Raw genomic sequence first — 20,542 nt, forward strand, 5'->3', positions numbered from 1 at the left:
TCGGGTGCAGTGCCCCCCACCAAAGCGGGGCCCCTATAATAGGTTGCACAGGTGGGCATCCAGATGAGCCTTGACTGCTTCTATAGAAGGAGACTCCACAACCTCTGTAGGTGAGAGCATCTATTTGGAGGTTTCCTCTGGCAGTTGCCCAAGCAGATCGGAGCGGCCCAAGTCCCTTGCGTGCACGGCTCATACCTGGAATGTAAGCACTGCATTGCCCTGGCATCCCTGGGAGCTGATTGCTAATCTCAGAACCATAGAATGGCTTGGGTATGAAGGGGACCTTAAAGATGTTGGGTTGGAAGGGACCGTCTATTTTCACCCCCTGCTGTAGGCTGGTTGCCACCCACCAGATCAAGCTTCTAGTTGTGCTTCTGTGACTAGAATCAGTTTGCAAAGGTCCGAAAGTTCTCCAAAAAGCCATTGGAAAAGCCTGACTGTGACACTGATGGCGGAGTTAAGCTGGGCTGGCTCAGGAATGTAGGGTTAAATCCAGGCTATCTGCACATGGCCCCGGAGCAAACTCTGAGCGCGGCTCAATTGCTGGAAGCGTTGCATCAATTTTGGAAGCAAAAGCAGTGAGGATTTGAGCTGTTTCCTGTTCTTGTTACAATCAGCCGGAGTTTTTACACTGATTTTTTTGGTGCATTTCTGTTCTCTCAGTTCACTTCGGCGTGGACCAGCCTCCTCAAGATAAGACTTTAAACCCATCTGAGCCCATTATTTCTTCCTTGCTTCATCCTTGCCTTGAAAACGGGCAGAGTGGAGCTCACTGTGAGCGGTGCTGTCTCAGGAGGAAGCTGCAGCAGTGAAAGGAGCAGCGCTCTCTGTGGCACTCACTTCTCTGCCTTCACCGCTGTCTTATCGCTTTCCCTTCCTGCTTGTCTCTCTCAAAATAGGTTGGATAAATATCCTCCTGCTTGCCAGCACTGAGGCACCGCGGCTGCAGAAAACCCTTTCAATCCCTGCTTGCAGCCATTCCTTCAGGGTGAACGTCTCACTTTTGTTGTTTGCATGCTGTGCCTTCGTTCAGACTGAAGTGAGGTTTTCCACTCTTATAAGTGGGATCTGGCATCCTCTTACACAAGGAGACTTGTAGCATATATATATATATATATATATGTAGATATTTTGGAAAAGGTACGGGCTTTGTAGTGTACTCAATGCATAACATTTGGGCTGTGTAGAGGAGGATGGACTCAATTCCTTGCCCTTCCTTCTGCCAGCCCAAGGGATGGTGGGGAAGTGCTGTGTGAAGAGTGGTTCTGTTCAGTCTCTGTCCCAGTTGCCATGTCAAAATCCATCTGTAAACTCTGTGTCTGTTTGTCGTTACAGGTTGGATGCTTGAAAGCAGAGGATAAGGTACAAGTGCCTGGGACCGGTGGAATGGAGGCCTGATGTAGATGGAAAGATGGGTAAGAATTGGATTCCCCTGAAGCACTTAATTCTCTGCAGCCTATTAATTCTGGTTGGGGTTAATACTCATGACAGCAGAGTGGGAGACATTGCCAAGATGGCTTGGTGTAGTATCAGTGGGTTGTGTTCTAGGTGGAACCTCATGCCAAATCTGCCTTGTATTCTGGGCCGAGCCCCTTCGCTCCCTTTATTTCTTCTCCCAAGGAAGCTTCATTCAAATATTGGTTGTAGATGGATGGTTGGACTGAGTATCATGGAGGTCTTTTCCAACCTTGATGATTCTGTGACTCAGCTTCAGATGGAGCCTCACGATACATGCACCTTCCTGTGGTGCTGAGAGAAGACTTATTTCTTCATTTAGGTGAAGACTATTTGTAGCTCTGGAGAAACACAGTGATTTGAATCGCATTGCGGTTGCCAAAGAAAACTTGTTTTGACAGACATAGGAACCATTTGGAAGTGCTGAACCGTCCGTGTTTTAGCATGTGAGTAATCAGCTTGGTGGCATTGACCCATACTAGCAGGTTCAAGGGCTCCAGCTCCTTCAGCTTCTTATGCTGTTGGCCATCCAGCTTCATCATGTTACTCTGACTTCTCCCAATCCTATTAATATTGACCTCAAAACTACTTCCAAAGCGACGTGTACACCATTGTGCCAGCACGTGGTAGTCCTAGCGATTGCAGGGATTTCTGCTCAGTTTCTTTACTTTGAAAAGAGAATGGTGGCTGAAGAACAAAGGTTCTGTCTCACGTAGGTATTAATATGTAATTAACACATGGAGCTTGGATGGCCTCCTGACCTGTTGGCCTGCAAGGAAGGAGAAAGCAAAGATCTCAGAGGTTTGCAGTCCTGCTTATTCCTGTGCGTGGATGGAAGGTGCTGTGCCTGTCCCTTATCAAATGCCATTGCTTGGAGCACTGGGGCTCATCACTACAAACACCCCACCCCTTGTATGTGTGCTTGTTTCCCCTGTGTACTGAGATGTGGGAACGTTTTCAAGGGACAAGTAGAGAATTTGCAGTCATTTCACTGATTCCCTTCTAGGGAACCACAGAGAGGGTGTGTTGGATGAGCTGAGCTCTAAAGGTCCCTTCCAGGTCTGCCTTTCTTCCCAGGATCCTATTTATAGTCTGTTCGGTGTCTCAGAGTTCAGCATGGCACTGATGAGTTCTAGGGAGGCTGTGTGATCTTGCACAGAGACCACAAGATGGGAAGTGGGGACTTGTGGCATCTCTGTGGGCAGCACCTCTGACATAACAGCCAGCAGCAGAGCTCAGTGCTGCACACAGGTTGCTCTGCTCTCACAGGACCAACACAGCATGCCTGCGTGTGCCAGCTTAGGGCTAGCCCAGGGGTCCTTGGTGCTATGGGCTCTGCTGTGTATATACAGCTATAACCACATCTCTGAACACCTGTACCTTCTTTCTGTCTATGGAGAACCTAGAGGTCTTTGTGTGGGGTAGGACAGAGGGCTTGTTTTCTGAGGGAAGAGGAACTGAATGCAACTTAAGAGCTTGGGACAGAATTATTCTCATTTCTCTTCATGCGTTGGTGTTGCAGTCACTTGGGCTCCTGTTCAATATTGCCCTGGGGCAAATATGTAACTGTTGTATTTACCCTGAAGCATTTGACTTTTTCTTCCTACAAGTAGAGTGGTGAGAACTTTAGGGTAGTTTGTAGCTGGAAATGGCTTTTGAAGGAGATAGTGATTTGTATGGGGTAGTACACGGTTACAGTTTAGGTGTAGCAAAGCTGAATGTGGGCTTCCCAAGTGCATCAAATCTTATTTTTAGAGATACAGCGGTTTGAAAAGGCTGAGCGTGGGTCCAAGAGAGACAACTGCATGGAGGTGACCCTCTCACTGGACGCTGATCTCCCAATATTGTGCAGTATCCTGTGCTCGGATACTGCAGTTCCTACTGTTTCTTTATTGAAAACCAGGTTGAATTGCAGCAGTTTGCCCCATTGATTGCCTGAGGCACGTCAAGGTTTCCAGCTCCAGCTTTGTTATTTTCAAGAGATATCCAAGTTAAGCTCCTTCTCCCTTTCCCTGTGATGTTGTGCCCTGGAGCCCTGTTTCAGGTCATGCCGGTCTCTTTGGGAACCTGGGGAGTAGAGCTTCAGCCCCACGTTGCTGTAATTGGGATGCCGCAGCTATTGGTGCAACAGCAACAGATGAGGAGTTCACAGGCTCAGGGCTGTGACTGAGCACTGGAAGTAGCTGAGCTGGGACAGAGAAAGAGGTCTTTATGAGCCTGCAAATAACCTTCCCAAGTACCAGAGGCAGTCAGGGGAAATAACTTGCCAATCGTGTTTCTTACGGGGTAAACATTTTCTTCCTCTCAAGTGCGCTCAAGAGATGTGCGGGTTGTGAGGAGAGGTAATATCTTTTATTAGACCAAACTGATAGAGGTGGAAAAAAACAGGCTGGCTTTTAGGTGCATAAGTCCTTCTTCAGAAGCAGCAGAATTGAAACGAAGCTGGAAAAAATGGTTGGAAAAACTACCCAAGGTTCAGTTTAATTATGTTAATCCATGACAGGAAAAGGTAAGTCGTGTCTTTGGAGCCAAGGGAGCGGGTTAGCAAGAAAGAGCCGTGAAAGGCGGTTGTGGATGGAGGGAGAGAAACCAGCACCTTTGAAGTGGTGAGGAGTTCTGCAGGGAGATGCTAAGGGAGAAAATGCATCATGCCATAAAACCAGACAGCTCCCGAATTTTCTCTTTTCCTCTCAGGGGAACTGCAGCCTTATTTTGGTTCTGTAACAGTTGAGTCCTTACTTGCGTGTCTCCTAGAAGCCTCACGAGAGTAACGTGCAATAACAAATGAGGGTCAACTGCTTTGTCCGAGAGGCAGAGATTTAGCGTGGTTTATCTCAAAGCAGATACAGGAAAGCCCTAAATCTTGCTGCTGCATTCCTGTCCCTGTCTCCAGTCTTCCTGAGGGCTGCAACTGGGAACTGCGCAGTGCGGGTTCATGGCTAGCAGGCATTTGACAGCTGGAGCGGTCAAGGTTGGGTTAAGTTTCACTTTAGTGCTCTGTGGGGTAAATGGAGCTCTTTGGCTAACAGAGATAGGCTTATTTAATCTTTGCTGTGCTTAAGATTGCTTTATGGGCTTTGATAACAAGCTGTTCACTAGTCAAATGCTGTGTGAGAGCTTTCGTCATTCCAGCCACGCTACCTGTGTGCGTTGAGTTGCTTAATGTGGAAGGTTTGCTTTATGGCCATGTAGCAGGGGGCAATTAGCTGAGGAAAGTAATGGGGTAGGGGTTGGGTGATGGTACATAGTGGGTGGTGATGGCACCATGGGGTCCCCTCCAGTTCTCTATGGCTGGGGGATGTGGCCAGGCCTAAGCAACCCCTACAGCCCAGCATAGCCGTGGTGGCTGGGGGATAGCTTATGAAGGGGAATAGGATGCAGGCACTCTCAAAATGTGTTTTATCCATGAGAAGAGCGTCTGTGAGATGCTTGTATGGAGAACAAGTGTTTGTCAGGTAGAGTGTTAGTAACAGTCAGTACCAGTCAGGTTATGTAGCTCATCCTAACTGAGGAATGATGGTGTTAAAAGTGTCCTCAAGAAATCCCAGCACCTCACAGCGTTAATCCAAGTGAGTGTGTCCCAAGCTGAAGACGTCAGCGAGCAAAACTCCTGCCAAGAAATCCTGCATATCAGAAGGGTCTTTCCTCATTTCCTCCTGTATAATTGCTCTGTTCGACCTGCTGAGCTGTGCCCTGCCCTGGAGGAGAACACAGGGTGACCTTGCCATCCCTTGGGTGGGGTTGCAAGAGAGTGAATGACAGCAGGATCCAGCTGCCGGCCAGAGTCTGCTGACTTGCAAAGGGAATGTGCTCCACTGGTGTCTGCTGCGGCGCATAGCAGTCTGGGCTGGGAGAGGGTCATTGGATAATCTTTCTCTACATCAGATACCAAATGCTGCACCAGACAGCAGCAAAATGGTTCGTGCACGTAGGTTTAGTTTAAATAGAAGATAATCTCCATCTCTGTCACTGGGTGGATGCACGCAGCAGGCTGTTTTGCTGCAGGTCATTTATAGAGATCCCATTCATGGAGGATGAGCTGTAAAATTGTATTTGTAGCTGCCTGTGGGAGTGTCTGGTCCTGAACTTCCTTGCTTACAGGCTTTTGTTGTGCTCCAAGTCATGGCACTGAGCTGATGCTTCCAGCTCACATCGCTGATATACTTCCTAGTTTTGACTGGGGCAATCACTGTGACGATGTTCTCTTACTGATTGATCCCTTCTGCTCTTTGCTGTCTTGATACCTTATTTTCTGCATGACCTGAATCCTGGTGCCAGGACATTGATGGTGTTTGTAGGCTCTGAAGAAAGCTGGTGGTCTGAGTGCTTTGCAGGCTAGAAAGCTCAGCAAGTTTCATATCCAAGCTTTTCCCTGCTGGCTTTTGGCAGTAAGGCAGTATTTGTCCTCACGAGAAGGTTCTTTGATACCTTCTTCATATAGGTCAGCGCTATTTCCTTGGTAAAATCAGGAGCGATGCCTTCACCTGTTCAAGAAAAGGGCAGATGTGGCACTGTTGGACGTGGTCAGTAGGCATGGTGCTCATGTGTTGACGGTTGCACTTGGTGATCCTAGAGGTCTTTTCCAACCTTAGTGATTCTATGGTTCTCTGACCTTCTGATAAAGGCAGCGGGCAGTCCCACTTGCTGTTGATCCAGTCGATGTGAACTTCTGCCGTAGTGCACGGGCCACCATGGGAATGTGTTTGCGCTGAACATCTCATTCTACTGTGGTGTTTGCTGAGGTTTGTTAGGGTGAAGGTTTTGGAATTACCACGCTAACTAACTCTTCAAACTGAGACTTTCTGGAGAGCTTCTTGGAAAAGACTGTTGTGTTTAATTCCAGGTCAGGACCTGACGTGCAGACTGCTAAGTGAATTTCTGAGGTCTTTGTATACATCTAGGAAGGCCAGATGGAGTTAAGTGCTAACCAAATTTAAGCTTCTATTAATGTATTTAGCTCTGTCTGTAGACTTGAGAAGCTTTGGAAAGGCTTTTGTCTGTCACAGAGTTGTGTCCATAAAACGAGGCTTAGACAGCAGCTCCCATCTCTTCCCATCTTGACAGTTCAGCTGAACATCCATCCAGGCAGGGGTTGCCCTTTGCGCTGAGTGATGCTGAAGTGCTGAGTTTTGGCTTTCAGGTGAGGGTTCTCTTTGGTAATTGATAAATATCATTATTCCTGACCCCCGTAACCCTTCACAGCACTCTTCCCTTTGCCTGGGGACATCCCTTGTGGTTGCATCAACTTACTGAGAGACGGCCACGAGCAATGGCTGGAATTTACACGGGCACGACAGCTGAGCTGGGCTGGGCCATCAACACCACGGCTGTGCAAAGCACAGTGGGATCTTTAGTGACCACAAGTGGCCACGGCTGTGGTTTTACGCTGGATCCGTGCAGAAGTTTGCATGGCAGCGTGCAGCCCCAGAGCCACCGCTCCGGCCTTGCTCAGGGCTGACTCAGAAAACAATACGTTCCCCTTCTGCAACACCCAGGATTTTTCCCCATCTTTTCCCAAGCTCTGAGCCTTGGTGGGTGAGAGGCCGAAATCAGACCTTGTGCTGTTTTACAAGGCCCTGCCTTCCTTCTGCAGGCTGTTCTCTGTGCTTCGTACAGCTGGTGCTGCTTTTGACTTTATTTTTTGCACTGTTGATGGAAGGAGCTCCATGGAACTACCGTAAGCTGCCTCTTAGTAATGACCTATTAGCAAAGCCAACAATAACAGCACTGTCTAGACCTTCTGAACACAGCTAAATTATTCCTTTGTCCCTTCTTCATTTGCTTTCTCTCCTGACTGCTGAACTGTTTTGGGTGGTCCCTGTTGACCTTCAGGCTCACTCTTTTCTCCCATGCTTATTTTTGTTGTTATTCACCAGTAGAGCTGCAGTACTAAGACTGAAACTTCAGGTTCCTCTCTGCTGCACGCACAGCAGAACTGAGGCGCTGTAGCAGCTCCAGGAACTTGTCTCTGCAGGAGATGTGTCACGTTGTGGCTTTCTGATTTCACTTCATAGCAGATTTTGCAAGTGCTGAGTGCTCTGCATTCACATAATGTAATGCCTGGGACCTGTGTGTCTTAGCATCTTATAGGGCCGATTAGAGAAAGAGGTGCTTTGCTTTAATACAAGACCCTACCAAAATGGGTCAGCGCTGTGACCCTATGGCTTTCATTGAAGCCTAAAGTCGACTCTCCCAATGTCCATTATAGCTCTGTAGTCACCGCTTCCTCAGCGTGCTCCTGTCTGACCTCACCGCTTCTAAGCTCTGGGTTCTTCCCCCCAGACCAAACCTTTGGGAAATCATTGAGACCTTTATTACTTTTGGCCCCGGTCCTTGATTGGGTGGGTGTGATCGATTGAGCTGATTGAAAAGCACGAAGTTGGGGTGTAGGTGGGAGTGGAGAACAAAGAAATGAATTCACCCTAAGGGAGATGGCTGAAAGTCAATGAGAAAACCAGGGGTGGAAGAGGAGACACTGAGGTCAAAGGTCCAGCATCCAGCACAGTTGATTTTCACATTTATTTTTGATGTCTGTGTAATCAGCTTTACTTTATCCTGGTCTTCCTTGGTAGAAATATTCCTGTTTACATGTTATTTCATCCCATCAACCTACAGCGCTGCTCAGTGAGTTGGTACAGAATTGTCCCATTGTTTCCCTGTGATTTTTCCTTTGGGAAAGCCATTCATCCTGCACCGTGTGCTTGCTTGAACCAAGCCAGCGAGCAGCCTGTGACACCCCTTCTGCAGTAGAGGCTTGGGAGCGGCATTTGGATTTAATTATCCGGTGAGCTTCAGCGCTGGTTTGAATTTTGACTGAGCTGGCTGAGCTGGCTGCTCGTTTCCATGGAACAGAGATCTCCACCCTTCAAGGGAGTCAGCTGGGAGACCCCAAGAGCAGTAATAAGGATGGGCAAGAGGCTCCGTCTGGAAAGCATCAGTCCCTGTGCAAAGCTGACATCGAGAGGACTGGGAAGTGCTGGTTTTGCAACTGATTGTGCAAATGGTTCCTGCTCCGAGCTCTGTGTGGGGGCTTTTTCCACTTTGTTTTGGGCACTTTGAGCCTTCAGTCCCTCTGCTTGTGCTGAAGTAGCGTGCTCTGATAGGAGGATGTTTCGTGATTCAGTGGTGGAAAACAGCCTTTCCTGTTTCAGCCCCGTGTGATGGGATAAGCAGTGAGAGCACGGACGTTTTCAGTACATCCTCAGAGAGATGTCTGGGTTTTTTTTAAGCTCAATCCCTTTGCATTTTGCAGAGTGATGGGGGTTCACCTCTGCTGAAGGATCCCACTGTTGTGATGGATTCATTGGTGCCACGGGCTCATCCTGGGCATCCTATCTAGAGTGTAATTCATGCTGACACTCTCTTCTGCACACTTAATCCCCAGTGGTTGGAACTCTTTGGGACACGGTCCGTGGGCCAGCAGGGTTTGGGGCAGCTCTTGGGAGGAGCATCGCAGTGATACAGCTATGGTGGAAAATTCCTAGAGGGTGGTGTATGTGGGGGGGTTGTGTGTGTGTGTGTATATATATATATATATATATATGTATTTTTTTAATGCTTTTTTTAGCTGGTCCCTCCCTCTTTCCCCTCACACACACACCATAAAAAAAAGGTTTTTTTTCTTTTTTTTTTCTTTTTCGATGTGTTGTTTTTTTTTCCTACTACAAAATCCGTGTGGAAAAACGGGCTTGTCCTCAGAGGTCCCTTTTACAACCAAGAAAAAAAAAAAAGAGTAAATATGGGAAAATGCATCTTTCAGAGCCTGTGGTGGATACCTTGCGTGCAGTGGTTGGTAGCTGCTTTCAGAGGCCACGTGAGCCAAAGGAGAAGTGTTGGAAAGGGAGGAGATTGATTTCATATCCGGTGGGTCTCTCAAATCTCTTTGGCTGTCATAGAATCATAGAATGACCTGGGTTGAAAAGAACCACAGTGCTCATCCAGTTCCAACCCCCTGCTATGTGCAGGGTCACCAACCAGCAGCCCAGGCTGCCCAGAGCCACATCCAGCCTGGCCTTGAATGCCTGCAGGGATGGGGCATCCACAGCCTCTTTGGGCAGCCAGTTCCAGTGCATAACGTTGGAACACTGGTTACTGCAGAACTTTGAAATATAGAACTCTGAAATATCATGTGTCTTGCCAGCCTTTCTTCTAGCCTCGATAGTTGAGTTTGTTGTCTTCTTCTAATGGGTTTTTTGTCTTGTCCTGCCGTTTCTCACTGGCTCTGGTTCTGAGTCAGTTGTTTCTCCTGAGCATCTTTAATGAAGAGAGGGAAGGAGGGCATGAAGAGCTGGGCTGTGCTCCATCTCTTGCTGCAAGAGCTTTTTGGGTTCTGTAAGATTTGTTTTACAGAGCACCATCTTCAACCTAACAACCCCCTGAACTCTACATCTAGTCTATAGGTCCCAGCTTAAATGACCTCTGAAGGACATGGGTAGAAAACTTGGCTCTACAGAGGATCTCTACTGATGAAGAGACTGTCATACACTGGGAGGGAGTGTGGTGTGCAGTCTTGCAATGCCTCTCTTAATGGCAAAGCTGCATATCGTGACTTCAGACACGTTTGGGTTGAATGATTGCATATGTGATGCTGCATTTTTTACTCTTCACTTTTAGGGGTGAGGTTACCTTCTGTGCTTCACTTGTCTGTCCTTCTTTTGCAGATGAGGAAGAAGCTTTGAACTCTATTATGAAGGATTTGGCAGCATTGGGCAAATGTGGGGGACTGCTGGACAACAACAGGAATAAAAACTGTGTCTACTCCAGCAAACAGGTAAGGCATTGCTCAAGTCCGCCTCAAAATCCAGTAGGCTGAAGAGGCAGATAGGCATGGTGCTCACCAGGCTGTGAAAGCAGAGATTAAGTCATAGAACTGTGAAGCATCCCAAGTTGGAAAGGGCATAGAAGTATGTCCAGCTCCTGTTAGATGTTAAATGTTAGAGTAGATGTTAGCTGAGTGTTAAAGATGAAGCCAACAAGTGTTGTGTGGGCTCATAACTTAGGAATAAATGTTATTAACATGTAAGCTTTAGAACTTCTTTTTGAAGAGCTGCAAAGAAACTGCCATGATCCCCATGTCACAGAGGGGCAATGGAGGAACAGGGCTTAGAAGTGATGCCCCAAGTAATTCCTAAACATAATAAAAGGGCCTGAAACTTGCATAACTCAAATCCCACCGTAAGGCACTTCTTTCTTTTAGCCACTGAATCTAGTGGAACTTGCTACAAGCTCTACAGCTTTAAGACTTGGATTAGTCAAGTGTTTTCTATTGACAGTGTTGATGAAATATAATATTTATCGTGCGCACATTCTACTTCAGATATTTGAAAGATGGATTGCCAACATTGAGCCGTAGACACCCAGGCTCTTTTGGGAGGAATAATGTCATTCTTATATAAAGTGTTTAAACACTAATTACTATTGTTTATCTTTATGCTCCCAAAACCAAACGTTTTGGCCACGTCGAATATTCAGAGTTGATTTGCTGAGCAAAAAAAGTTGTCCCTTGAGCAATATTAGGACTTACTTGCTGACACTGATATAATAGCTAAAGTGAATTTAATAGCCTATTTGCGTATGGAACGAATACATTGCCAATCTAAATTTGTGAAGAAAAGATTCAGTAGTCAAAATACCAAGGGGAGAAAACAGAAAATGGGGAAGGGGGGAAAGGGGGCGGGGAAGGAGAAATAATTAGGGGTACCAAGAAGCTTCTGAAGAAGCATGCAAGCAAATCTACTTGGAATACTACTTCTGGTGTAAGCTTGTACTTGCTGATCACCTAGCAAGGAAGAAACCAGATTGTCATTTCCAGTTGTGATGTGTATTTTGATGGCGTTTGTGCTACTAACAAAGCTTGGGATGTAGAGGCATAAAGTCCTCTTTCCAAATCATGGAGTCCCTCTAGGCTTCCTAGACACGTGCAGACGAAAGCACATGCGCACGTAGCGTGTCTGTTTCAGAGTGTGTCCTGGCGGCAGCATCTGTCCAAGTTGAATCACTGGAGTTGCGTTCAGCTCATGCTGAAAGAAATCCAAGATGTTTGCAGAACTGACCGGAGAAAGTCGGAGCTGGCTCTGTGCAGCTGCAGGCGAAGCAGACACAATCCAGCACAGCCCTGGCTGGCTCCAAGGGTAGCATTTCTGCAAGTCGGTGGGTGGGGACCATCCTGAGCCATTTCAGGATGCTTTCAGGGCAGGAAAACTTCTTCAGCTTCTCTTAAATGATATTTTTGTTTCCTCACAGTGGGAGAAAATTCCTGCTGTCATTCTTGAAAACTAGCTCTAGACACTGCAGTGATGCAGCTAACTAGCTATCGAGTCAAAATAACACGAAGAGTAGTTTTCATTGGCTGAATCATTAACCACAGGAGCTTTATAAGATTGAACTTTATATTCACAGCCCAGCCTCTCCGTACCTTCACTTGCAAATTGCCAGTAGGGTCACGTTGTGCTTTGCAGTTGGTTTTAGAAATGTTAGCTGCCCCTTGCGTTCAGTTTTATTATGTTAGGAATCAAACTGTTCTTCCGAATGACAGCGCTGATGCTTGTGACAATATTCCCTCCTTTCTGGCTTTTCTTTTTGATCCATAAGCAGACCGGCTGTATCTACACACTCAGAGTTACTCAGAGCTCTGTGATGGAGGAGGCACAAGTAGTCAGCATCCCATTCCGCTCATGCATCCAGGGCTGAGGACTCAGACCAACAGGCCCCACGGGATGAAGGGCGTTGGAGTATGTTGAGTTGTTGCTTCATTTAATCTGACTAGCTGGACCAAGTCTTATTCGCGGGATGCTGGGAGTCTAGTCTGTGAGGTGGGGAGTGGCCATAGTAAGTGGGATTAGTGGAGATTTGGTTCATGTTTGCATCTCAGAAACGTTAATCAACTTGTTTGGGTCTTTTTTATGCTTATTTTTCTTTCTAATTGTGGTGGGGGCAGGGGAAAAATTGCTTTAGAAATGCTGTTGTCATGCCTGTGATTTGTTGTTCATTTGGTACATGGTGTTCCCGTTATTTTTTACTGTGATGAGGTTGGCTGGTTGGGCTGAAGGATGCGCTGTGTCCTTAATTGAAGAGAGAGTGTGAGGCATGAGGCACTTGGATGCTCAGTTCTCCTCTTGGAAGTGTAGGTGTCTCCCGCGAGGCCCTGCAACAGTGCGCTCACATTGTAATGCTTGGGTTTGAACGTTCAGTTCTTGGATTAAAAATAAATAAATAAATCAGCAGTATTTTCTAATGGAAAAAAAAAAAAGAAATGCTCTAGTGGAACATGGGAATCCTTCAGTCAGCGTTCCAAATTCCTGCTGAAAAACATTTTAGACGAGGATGTGTTGCTTAACTCTCCTTGTCCCTCTGCGTCTTGCTGTAGTCTTTTGGTCCACACGGAAACCCAACCAAAATGCTGCCTCATCCCCGGCTCCTGGAGGGCTGCCGAAGTTCTCTCTTGACAGAAGATGAAGGCTGAAATCTGCGGCCTTCTTTATTCCTATTGCTTCCTTTGGTATGACTGGAAGGAGTCCTTCCAGGCAGGCTCCTCTGTTCTCCAATCACCAGGGAAAAGGGAAGGAGGAAACAGCAAAACAAGGATACGCATTGTGATCACTAATGAAATAGATGAGTGGGATAAGAAGGGAAACCACAAAGAATTAGAGATCCCAAACAAAAACATGGAGGAGAAAGAAGCAATTATATTAACTTGCTTGGCATCTGTCTATTTATATGCACATCCACTGAACTATATAAATAGCACTTGGCTGCTAGCAGAATGAAGTTGGTCATCAGTGCTGTGTTCAGTCTAATGACAAGGTATTGGCATGGGCCTCTGTCACAGCTGGTGACAGCTAGCAATTCCTCTGCCACTTTAGCTTTGATTGCAAGTTGTCTTCTGGCAATAAAATCCAATATTTGTGAAGAATGTTTTCCCGTGTGCAGCAAATGTCAGACTGACCTAAAAGTTGTTCTTTTAGTAAATTACCTCGGTACTCTCTTTTCTTTGGCAAGCTGGAAGCGGGGCACGTCTTGCTCACTATGAGAATACAACACTGCTCGTGTTCTAGAGCTATCTGTAGGTCTTCATGTAGACTGAAAGAGTAGTTTGGCTTTAACACCTCTGTTTTACCACTGGGGAGTGTGAGGGTCTGTAAATACTGCCTTGTAGAAGGGAGATGCTATGAGGAGAACTGCAATATTTTCCTCACTTTGGGAGCAGAAGCAAGAGGCCAAGAGGGGAGCAGCATCTGGGGCTGGCAAATGCTATGGAGTCCCAAGGATTGGGGGTAGGTGGGAGGTTTCACCTTGTTTTGGCACTGACTTGCGTGCCACAAGGTAACACCCAGCAGAAAAGCAACTGGGGAAAAGCTGTGCCTGCCAAGTAGGTGGTTTGAGATGAACATCCTGAAGCCCATGATCTGTGGCACTGAGGGACGTGGTTGGTGGGCATGCTGGTAATGGGTTGGCCTAGATGATCTTAGAGATCCTCTTCCAACCTTAATGATTCTCTGATTTTTGCTGCCGTGTAAAACAAAAACGTCTGTAACCGAGAGCTGTGAGCCCTCTAGACATCATCTGTCTTCCCACTGGCCTCTGGGCTGCTCACTTACTGCGCTTTCTTCTTCGGATGAAAAGAGCTGCAAGGATCCAGGGGGACTGGGGTACCTCGTCACTCCCACCCACCAGGAGGACAATCCCAGACACAACTCCTTCTGTTGGATTATTCTGAATAACCCAAAGCGCGTGGGGGTTCTGTGTGGATAATTCCTAATGACGCGAATTACTCATCTCCTATTGTGGTTTAGGGACGCAGTCCAGATGTCTGGCTTGTAACGAACGTCCCGTTGCTAAATGCGAGGTTAAGCACAGGGCTAATCCAAACAACATGCATGTCAGGGAGGTGGAGAAGTCCCCTTGGCCTGGTCCTGTGGTGCTGATTTCTCTCTACCAAAGCCAGAAGCTGAGGAGAAAACCCACCGCTTTGTGGCTTTACTGAAGAGTAACTGGGGCTCTGATGCTTGGACGCCACAGTCGCTCTGTGGGGTTTTCTCATTGTTTCCTAAGCCAACAAGTAGAAAATGAAATAGGTGGAAAATAACCATTCTTTTTACCCTCCAGCATGCAGGAATGGGTCTCTTTTATCATCCATATTTTACTCAGAAGGGATCCTGAGGCAAAGCAGGTGCCCTGAGGTTTCATAGGGCAAAACTAGAATGACCATTTCATTGTCAGATCAGACCAGAACACCATTTCTAATGGCAGCCATGTGGCTCTGCGTGATGGATCCACCGACATGGCATTGGACACCATCCCATCTTGGACCAGTGTCCCCTCTATGGTCTCTTGTCCGGGTGGGAAGGGGCTGAAGGTGCTCAGCACAGCCTGCTCCTCCAAAACCATTTCCATTTTAGTCTCCACTGCATGTTTTGCGGCGCCGTGTGTGCTTTTATTACAAACAGCACTCAGCTCTTCGGGGATCTCTGCAGCGGATCATGATTCATTTCGTTTGGAAACACTTTTTTTCCATTTTTCCGACATCTCACTTCATCCCATCCAGCTCACTCCGGTTTGACGGTGTTCGGGAGTGTTCTGTGGCCACTCTCATTTCATGTCCCCCATTGAGCCCCTTCATGAGGGCCTTGCACAGGAGGCCTTCCCATGCCGCCATGATACCCCCATCACCACAGGCCCAACGTGCAGCTGCAGCCCCCTCAGTGCTTCTTAGGGGCTGTGGGCTTTTTCTCTTGTGAAATATAAAGTTTTAAGGAAGGAGCTAAAAATACTTTCTGGAAAGCTTGGAAGGATGGTGGTGTGTTTGTTGCCGCTGCGGTGGTTTTGCTTTTCATTTCCTAGACAAAGAAAGAGGGAAAGACCAGCAGCCGTTTGTTAGCTGGGCTGGAGGAAATGCCAGCACAAGGATGTCGGGGAAGAAATTCATCCAGAAACGAAGGGAATGGCTGTGGAATTTCCTGTCGGGGTTATCCCTGGTGTTGTTTGTCACAGCAGGGCCTCGAGGTGCCTTCTGAGTGCTCCCCTGTGCCACGTGTCACACAGAAACATGGCGCCCACTGAAGGCAGCTTGGGAGGCCAAAGCTTTAAATGTTGGGTCTGGCACCGCTCTGCTTCACCATCCAAATATTTGCACGTTGTGTTGAGATCCTTATGGAAAGATGCTACTTCTGCCTTCCTCTTCATCGCCCACTTGATTTGCGTGTGGTTTTACCCAGCTCTTGGCATTACCCCATGTTCTTCATGTGATCTAAAATGAGTTGCTCCATGATTTCCATGAGTGTGAAAAATCACGGCCTGCTCCAGCGTTTAGGAAGTGCTTTGCATCCTCCTGGGACTCTGTAGCTCTTTGGGCGCTGCCCTCTTGTTATTATTCTTCTTTTTTTAAAGGAAAAAAGTATTTGTTGCTGGTGGCGGTGATGAATTTCAGCTTCAGCAATGAGTCAAAACATGAGCAAGCCATGGAAAGACTGCAAAATAAAACCGTAACCAACTTCTCAGGATATATATGTGCATACGTATTCGTTTATATTCTGTGTGTTGTCTTTTTCTCTCCCCTATCCGCGTTTACACACTTAAGACTTTGGTTTCTTGGAGGAAGGCGTGAGGTTAATGGTTTTTATATTAGCCCAAAGTATCATAATCTCATTGACCAATGCAGTGGTTTTCATTCCCCTGGTGCTGCCTGTGTGTTTGCTGTAGGGCTCAGACCCAGAGCAAAGCAACGTGGGGCATCTGGCGTACTTTGTTGGCTTGGGGCCACAGCACATCAGCCTTGTTGTTGATGTAGAAGAATAGGATGGAGCAGGGTTGTGGCTCTTTTTTCCCCCCCTCTTCTCTTCTCTCTCCGGAGCTTTATACAAATGTTAGGACATTTTCCAGCCACAAGCTGTTTTTTAACCAACTTATTTGTCCGCAAGGTTTGTTTTGCTCAGCAGAAGCGCAGCGTGCGCTACCTTGAAGTTCAGCTCAGCTTTTGGGTCTGTGCTGAAAGTGAAACCCGTGTTTGGAAAGGTTTCCTGCAGCGAGGCTGGAGCTGCGTGAGCTCTTCCCCTTGCACATCCTGCTCCTTTGTAAGGAGAAACCTCGAAAGTTCCTCGCCCTGATTTCTCTCTTTGTTTAGAGGAGGGCTCTGCGGAATTGCATGCTGTGAATCCACACCGGCTGATTGCTTTCCAGCATCCAGGAGAGGTGGATTAGCCAAACCCTTCAGATTAAAATATATGAATATCTTATTATGAAATAAAAAATGGCACAGAAGAGCCTGTCTCTTTTTTTTTTCCCTCTTCCAAAGAGATCATCAGAATTGGCCGTCCCACCCGTAGTGACTTGGATCTTCAGCAGTGATCTGTTATGGTCTTCTCTTCTTTTTTGGACTCTTTTAGACCTACTTTGGTATCCTTTATGGTTTGGACCTGGCTCTAGAAGCAAACCTGTCCAAATATTGTGGGCCTGTGGAACTGGCTGCAGATGCTGAAGTGCTCATAGCACTGCTGAAATGTCCCATTTCGTGACATATGAGTTCTTCCAGCTCTGCCAGGGAACGCAACAAAGGCCACAAGCAGTGCTCAAAAGGATGTGTTTCAAGTGATGCAATGGGCTACCCTGCATCTGCCAGGGTTTTTAAGCTTTATTGACTGAGTTGCCTCTAGGCTCGACTTCCTGAACTTCGGTGGCTGTTTAAAAATAAACCTAAAAACACCCGGCCAGCTCATTTTCCTCATAAGAGACAAAGCTGTTTCACTGCAGCCTCTGCTTTCCCTCTGAGAAGATGGAAAGTGTGCCTTCATGCACTGGAAATGCAGGGCTAGAGATAAGGCTCTTGCTCAGGAAGGGCTGTCACCCTCCCAGACAGGGATTATCCCTGGCACTAAGGGACCCAGTTCTTCTTGGAGTCACACCTCTGAAGGAGATGGCGAGTGCTTTTTTTCTCCATGGGAGGAAAGCCACTGTTTGAGGAGGCTGATGTGGGTTAGTGGGGCAAAGAACTGGTTAGCTGAGGTGGTTAAAAGCGGTCTGGAAAGTAAAGGGGTTTTTGATCTGCTTTGGATGCCATTGGAAAGTCATGGCACAAGCCAAAGGATCCCAGGGGATGCTTGGCCCAGACTCAGTCTGAGAAGCTGAAGGAATGAAAAAGCTCCTTGTGGTCTTACAGTAGCTGCTAAATATACTCAAGGAGAAGATGGGAGAAGTGGCTTTTGCTAGTGACTGCATGGTTGCGTTCCCAATCTGCCCACAGATCTTTGGAATTTCTTTGGTTGAATCTAATGGTTTCTCTAGGGGTGAGCAGTAGGTCAGTTCAAGGTGCACGCTTACTCTGTAGGGAGCAGCGATGCCTGGATGCACTTTGCATTTTGCATGCCCTAACAAAATAAGAACAGCAGCCGTTGCCCCCAGCTCTGCTGGGTTTTAAGATCCAAGGCTGTATCTCTCCACTGCCACCAAAAGATGCTTGCTTTCACTTTCTTCTTGTTTCTTTGTCCCAAGTGTTGTTGTGTTCCTCAAGGTATCGCCTGATTTTTGCCTTTTGGATTCTCAGAAGAAAGCTCTGGGCTAAATAAAGCCTTGGGGAGCACCGCTGAGGGACAGTCTGTCATATCAGACACTTATCGTGTTTACCCCTTGGATTATAGTGCCTTGTTCTCAAATGAGTTCACAGCATTTGCAGTTTCCCCGTTGTATTAATGTAGATTATTAACATTACACAGATGAGAAAGTGCCCTTTTTAGAAGACCTTCTTTTTGGGTAGGTAGCAAAGTAATAGAGGGTCCTATTGGTCCTGAATTTGATCCTATATATACAAGACATCTAGCAGAGTTAGGGGAGCTTCCCTGAGTGTTACTGTGAGTTTTAGATCCAGCTGGGACCTGACTGTTTCCTGTTTTTTCTTTCAGCAGCGAAATGTCAGGATCAAGTTTGAATACGAAGAAGAGAAAAGGTATGTACCCAGCTTGGTCCCCATCTGCGTACAGGGACAAATTGCCCTTTTTACCCAGCATCATCCTACTGACTTCTGCCAGCTGACGATGAGCTCACAGCAGGATGAAGTCCTGAGATCAACTATAAGTTTATATGTGAGAGCTTTGCCTCGTCATCCTGCTCACCATAAGGACCTCTGGGGTTTGCAGGCGCTCAAAGTGCTTCCAAGCTGGAAGTCATTAAACGCCCCTTACCAAGGACGTAGGGTGCATGGTTGGATCCTTTTCTCAGTTCATGAGCTCTACTGAACCAGAGCTGAGCTGCAAGCCTACAGCAGTGTGTCCTTTTATTAGCAGCTTATGACACTTACTTAAGATAACCATATTTTAGGCATGGGTCCCATAAAAATAGAGCTGGGAGTCGAAGCTTGCACGCCCTTCCTTGCTTGACATTTTCATGGAATCACCTCTGCTTGATGCTCAGTGACTGTGGCAGGGCAGGACACGGAGCTGGGAACTCGTAGGTTAATGGTCCAAGTTGCATTTGAAATAAATTAATGTTAGTGCAGGGCTAAACTGTACCTGCTGTTATGTAACTGCGATGGTACAGGAGAGGCAGATTTACAGGATGCCAAACTGCATCGCTCTCTTTTCCATCCCCGTTCCCTCTTCAGAGCCACTTACTTTAATGTGGAGGTGATAAATCACCTGCTAGTGCATGACCCAGGGCTTCTTCTCTTTTGGGTAAGGGTCTCTTCTTGGGCGTAGCAGATGAGCAGCATTTGTATGAGCGTAAAAGCAAGGAGCAAGTTTTGTGCTTCGTGATAGAAGAGCACCAGTCCTTATTTCTGACCTGTCTGTCCGGTGCTGAATCCCACCGTGGTTTTACTAAACTGAAACTCCTTTTTATTTGCAAATACAGGATCATCCAGTTTCCAAGACCAGTCAGATTCAAAGAGGTGGTGCAGAAAGTCACGGATGCTTTTGGACAGACGATGGACTTAGTCTGCATGAGCAATGAGGTACTTCTTCCCTTTATGGTTACAGGAGCGTTTTGAGGTACCTGGCAGAGCTGAGCAGTAATTTGTTCTTAAGGCCATGATTTAGTGTGTGATGAAAAGTAATCTTACTTTGTGGCTTTCAGCTACTGGGCATACAAGAGCTGTTGCACAGACATAGCTCAGTTGTATTCTCTGACACCAAGCCAGGCTTTCCCTCTCTTAAAAAGACTTTAGTCAAGGCTTATTAAATGATGACCTAAATTTCTTGTCCTTGCCCCCAGAACAATGTTGGATATCAGGGGGAAGTTCTTTACTATGAGAGTGGTGAAGTGCTGGAACAGCTGCCCGGAGGGGCTGTGGATGCCCCGTCCATCCCTGGAGGTGTTTAAAGCCAGGTTGGATGGGGCCCTGGGCAGCCTGGGCTGGTATTCAATGTGGAGGTTGGTGGCCCTGCCTGTGGTGGGGGGTTGGAGCTTCATGATCCTTGAGGTCCCTTCCAACCTGGGCCGTTCCATGATTCTATGCCTCTACGATTCACATGACAGGTAGGCACCGTTCCTTCTGGATCTGCCTTGACAGCTCACTTCTTGAAGAATTAATTGCAAACGTGTGAGAACTTTTCATTGAAATACAAGGGAGGCTGTGAAGGGAGCTTTATCTTTTTCTTTATGGGAGATTAGACCCAGTGAAAGTTCCTATTCTGTATTAATAGATACCTCCTGATACCAAAGTGTCCTTTGGGCTTTAGCTTTGAATGGAGTCTGGTTTCTAATCTTGGGCATTCTCTGCCAGCCCTCCTGGGAAAAGCCTGCCATTGAATTCTTTGGGAATGACTCACTTCATTCCGGGTTTCTTTCCACTGGAAGAGGAAATTTTTTCCAACAACAGCAAATAGAAACTTAAATAAATGCATTTTATCCCATGTCAGAGTCTATTCTTGGGCTTGTGCAGAGCACATAGCAGGACCGTGAGCTTGGGGTATGAGGAAGCACAGGGATGAGGAAGGCCTTTAGTGTTGTTGTTTTATATATGTAAGAATGCCTCTTTTTGAGGACCTATACCTTTGGGAGCAGTAGTCTGTGAGGTACCCCAATCACAGATATACTTCAGTGACGTTTCACTCTCTCTTCAGCAACTCTTCATTGCCATTAAATGTTTCTCTTGCCGTAGAAC

The 20,542-nt window shown here is 46.9% G+C and overlaps 1 protein-coding gene across 3 annotated transcripts in view; it reads left to right on the top strand.

The window, feature by feature from the left end:
• Positions 1-20,542, top strand: part of LOC140248163 (mitogen-activated protein kinase kinase kinase 3-like) — a 54,479-nt gene that overhangs the window by 10,817 nt on the left and 23,120 nt on the right. For 2 of the 3 annotated variants that reach the window (XM_072328649.1, XM_072328652.1), the window contains exons 2-5: positions 1,336-1,415; positions 10,116-10,225; positions 18,345-18,388; positions 19,291-19,390. In XM_072328649.1, the coding sequence (XP_072184750.1) occupies positions 1,412-1,415; positions 10,116-10,225; positions 18,345-18,388; positions 19,291-19,390 (258 nt within the window). In that variant the 5' untranslated portion in view covers positions 1,336-1,411. The remainder of the gene's footprint in view (positions 1-1,335; positions 1,416-10,115; positions 10,226-18,344; positions 18,389-19,290; positions 19,391-20,542) is intronic. The other variant, XM_072328651.1, reaches the window with a different exon arrangement.

This window comes from Excalfactoria chinensis, chromosome 2 (assembly GCF_039878825.1).
Source record: "Excalfactoria chinensis isolate bCotChi1 chromosome 2, bCotChi1.hap2, whole genome shotgun sequence".
Lineage (NCBI taxonomy): Eukaryota > Metazoa > Chordata > Aves > Galliformes > Phasianidae > Excalfactoria > Excalfactoria chinensis.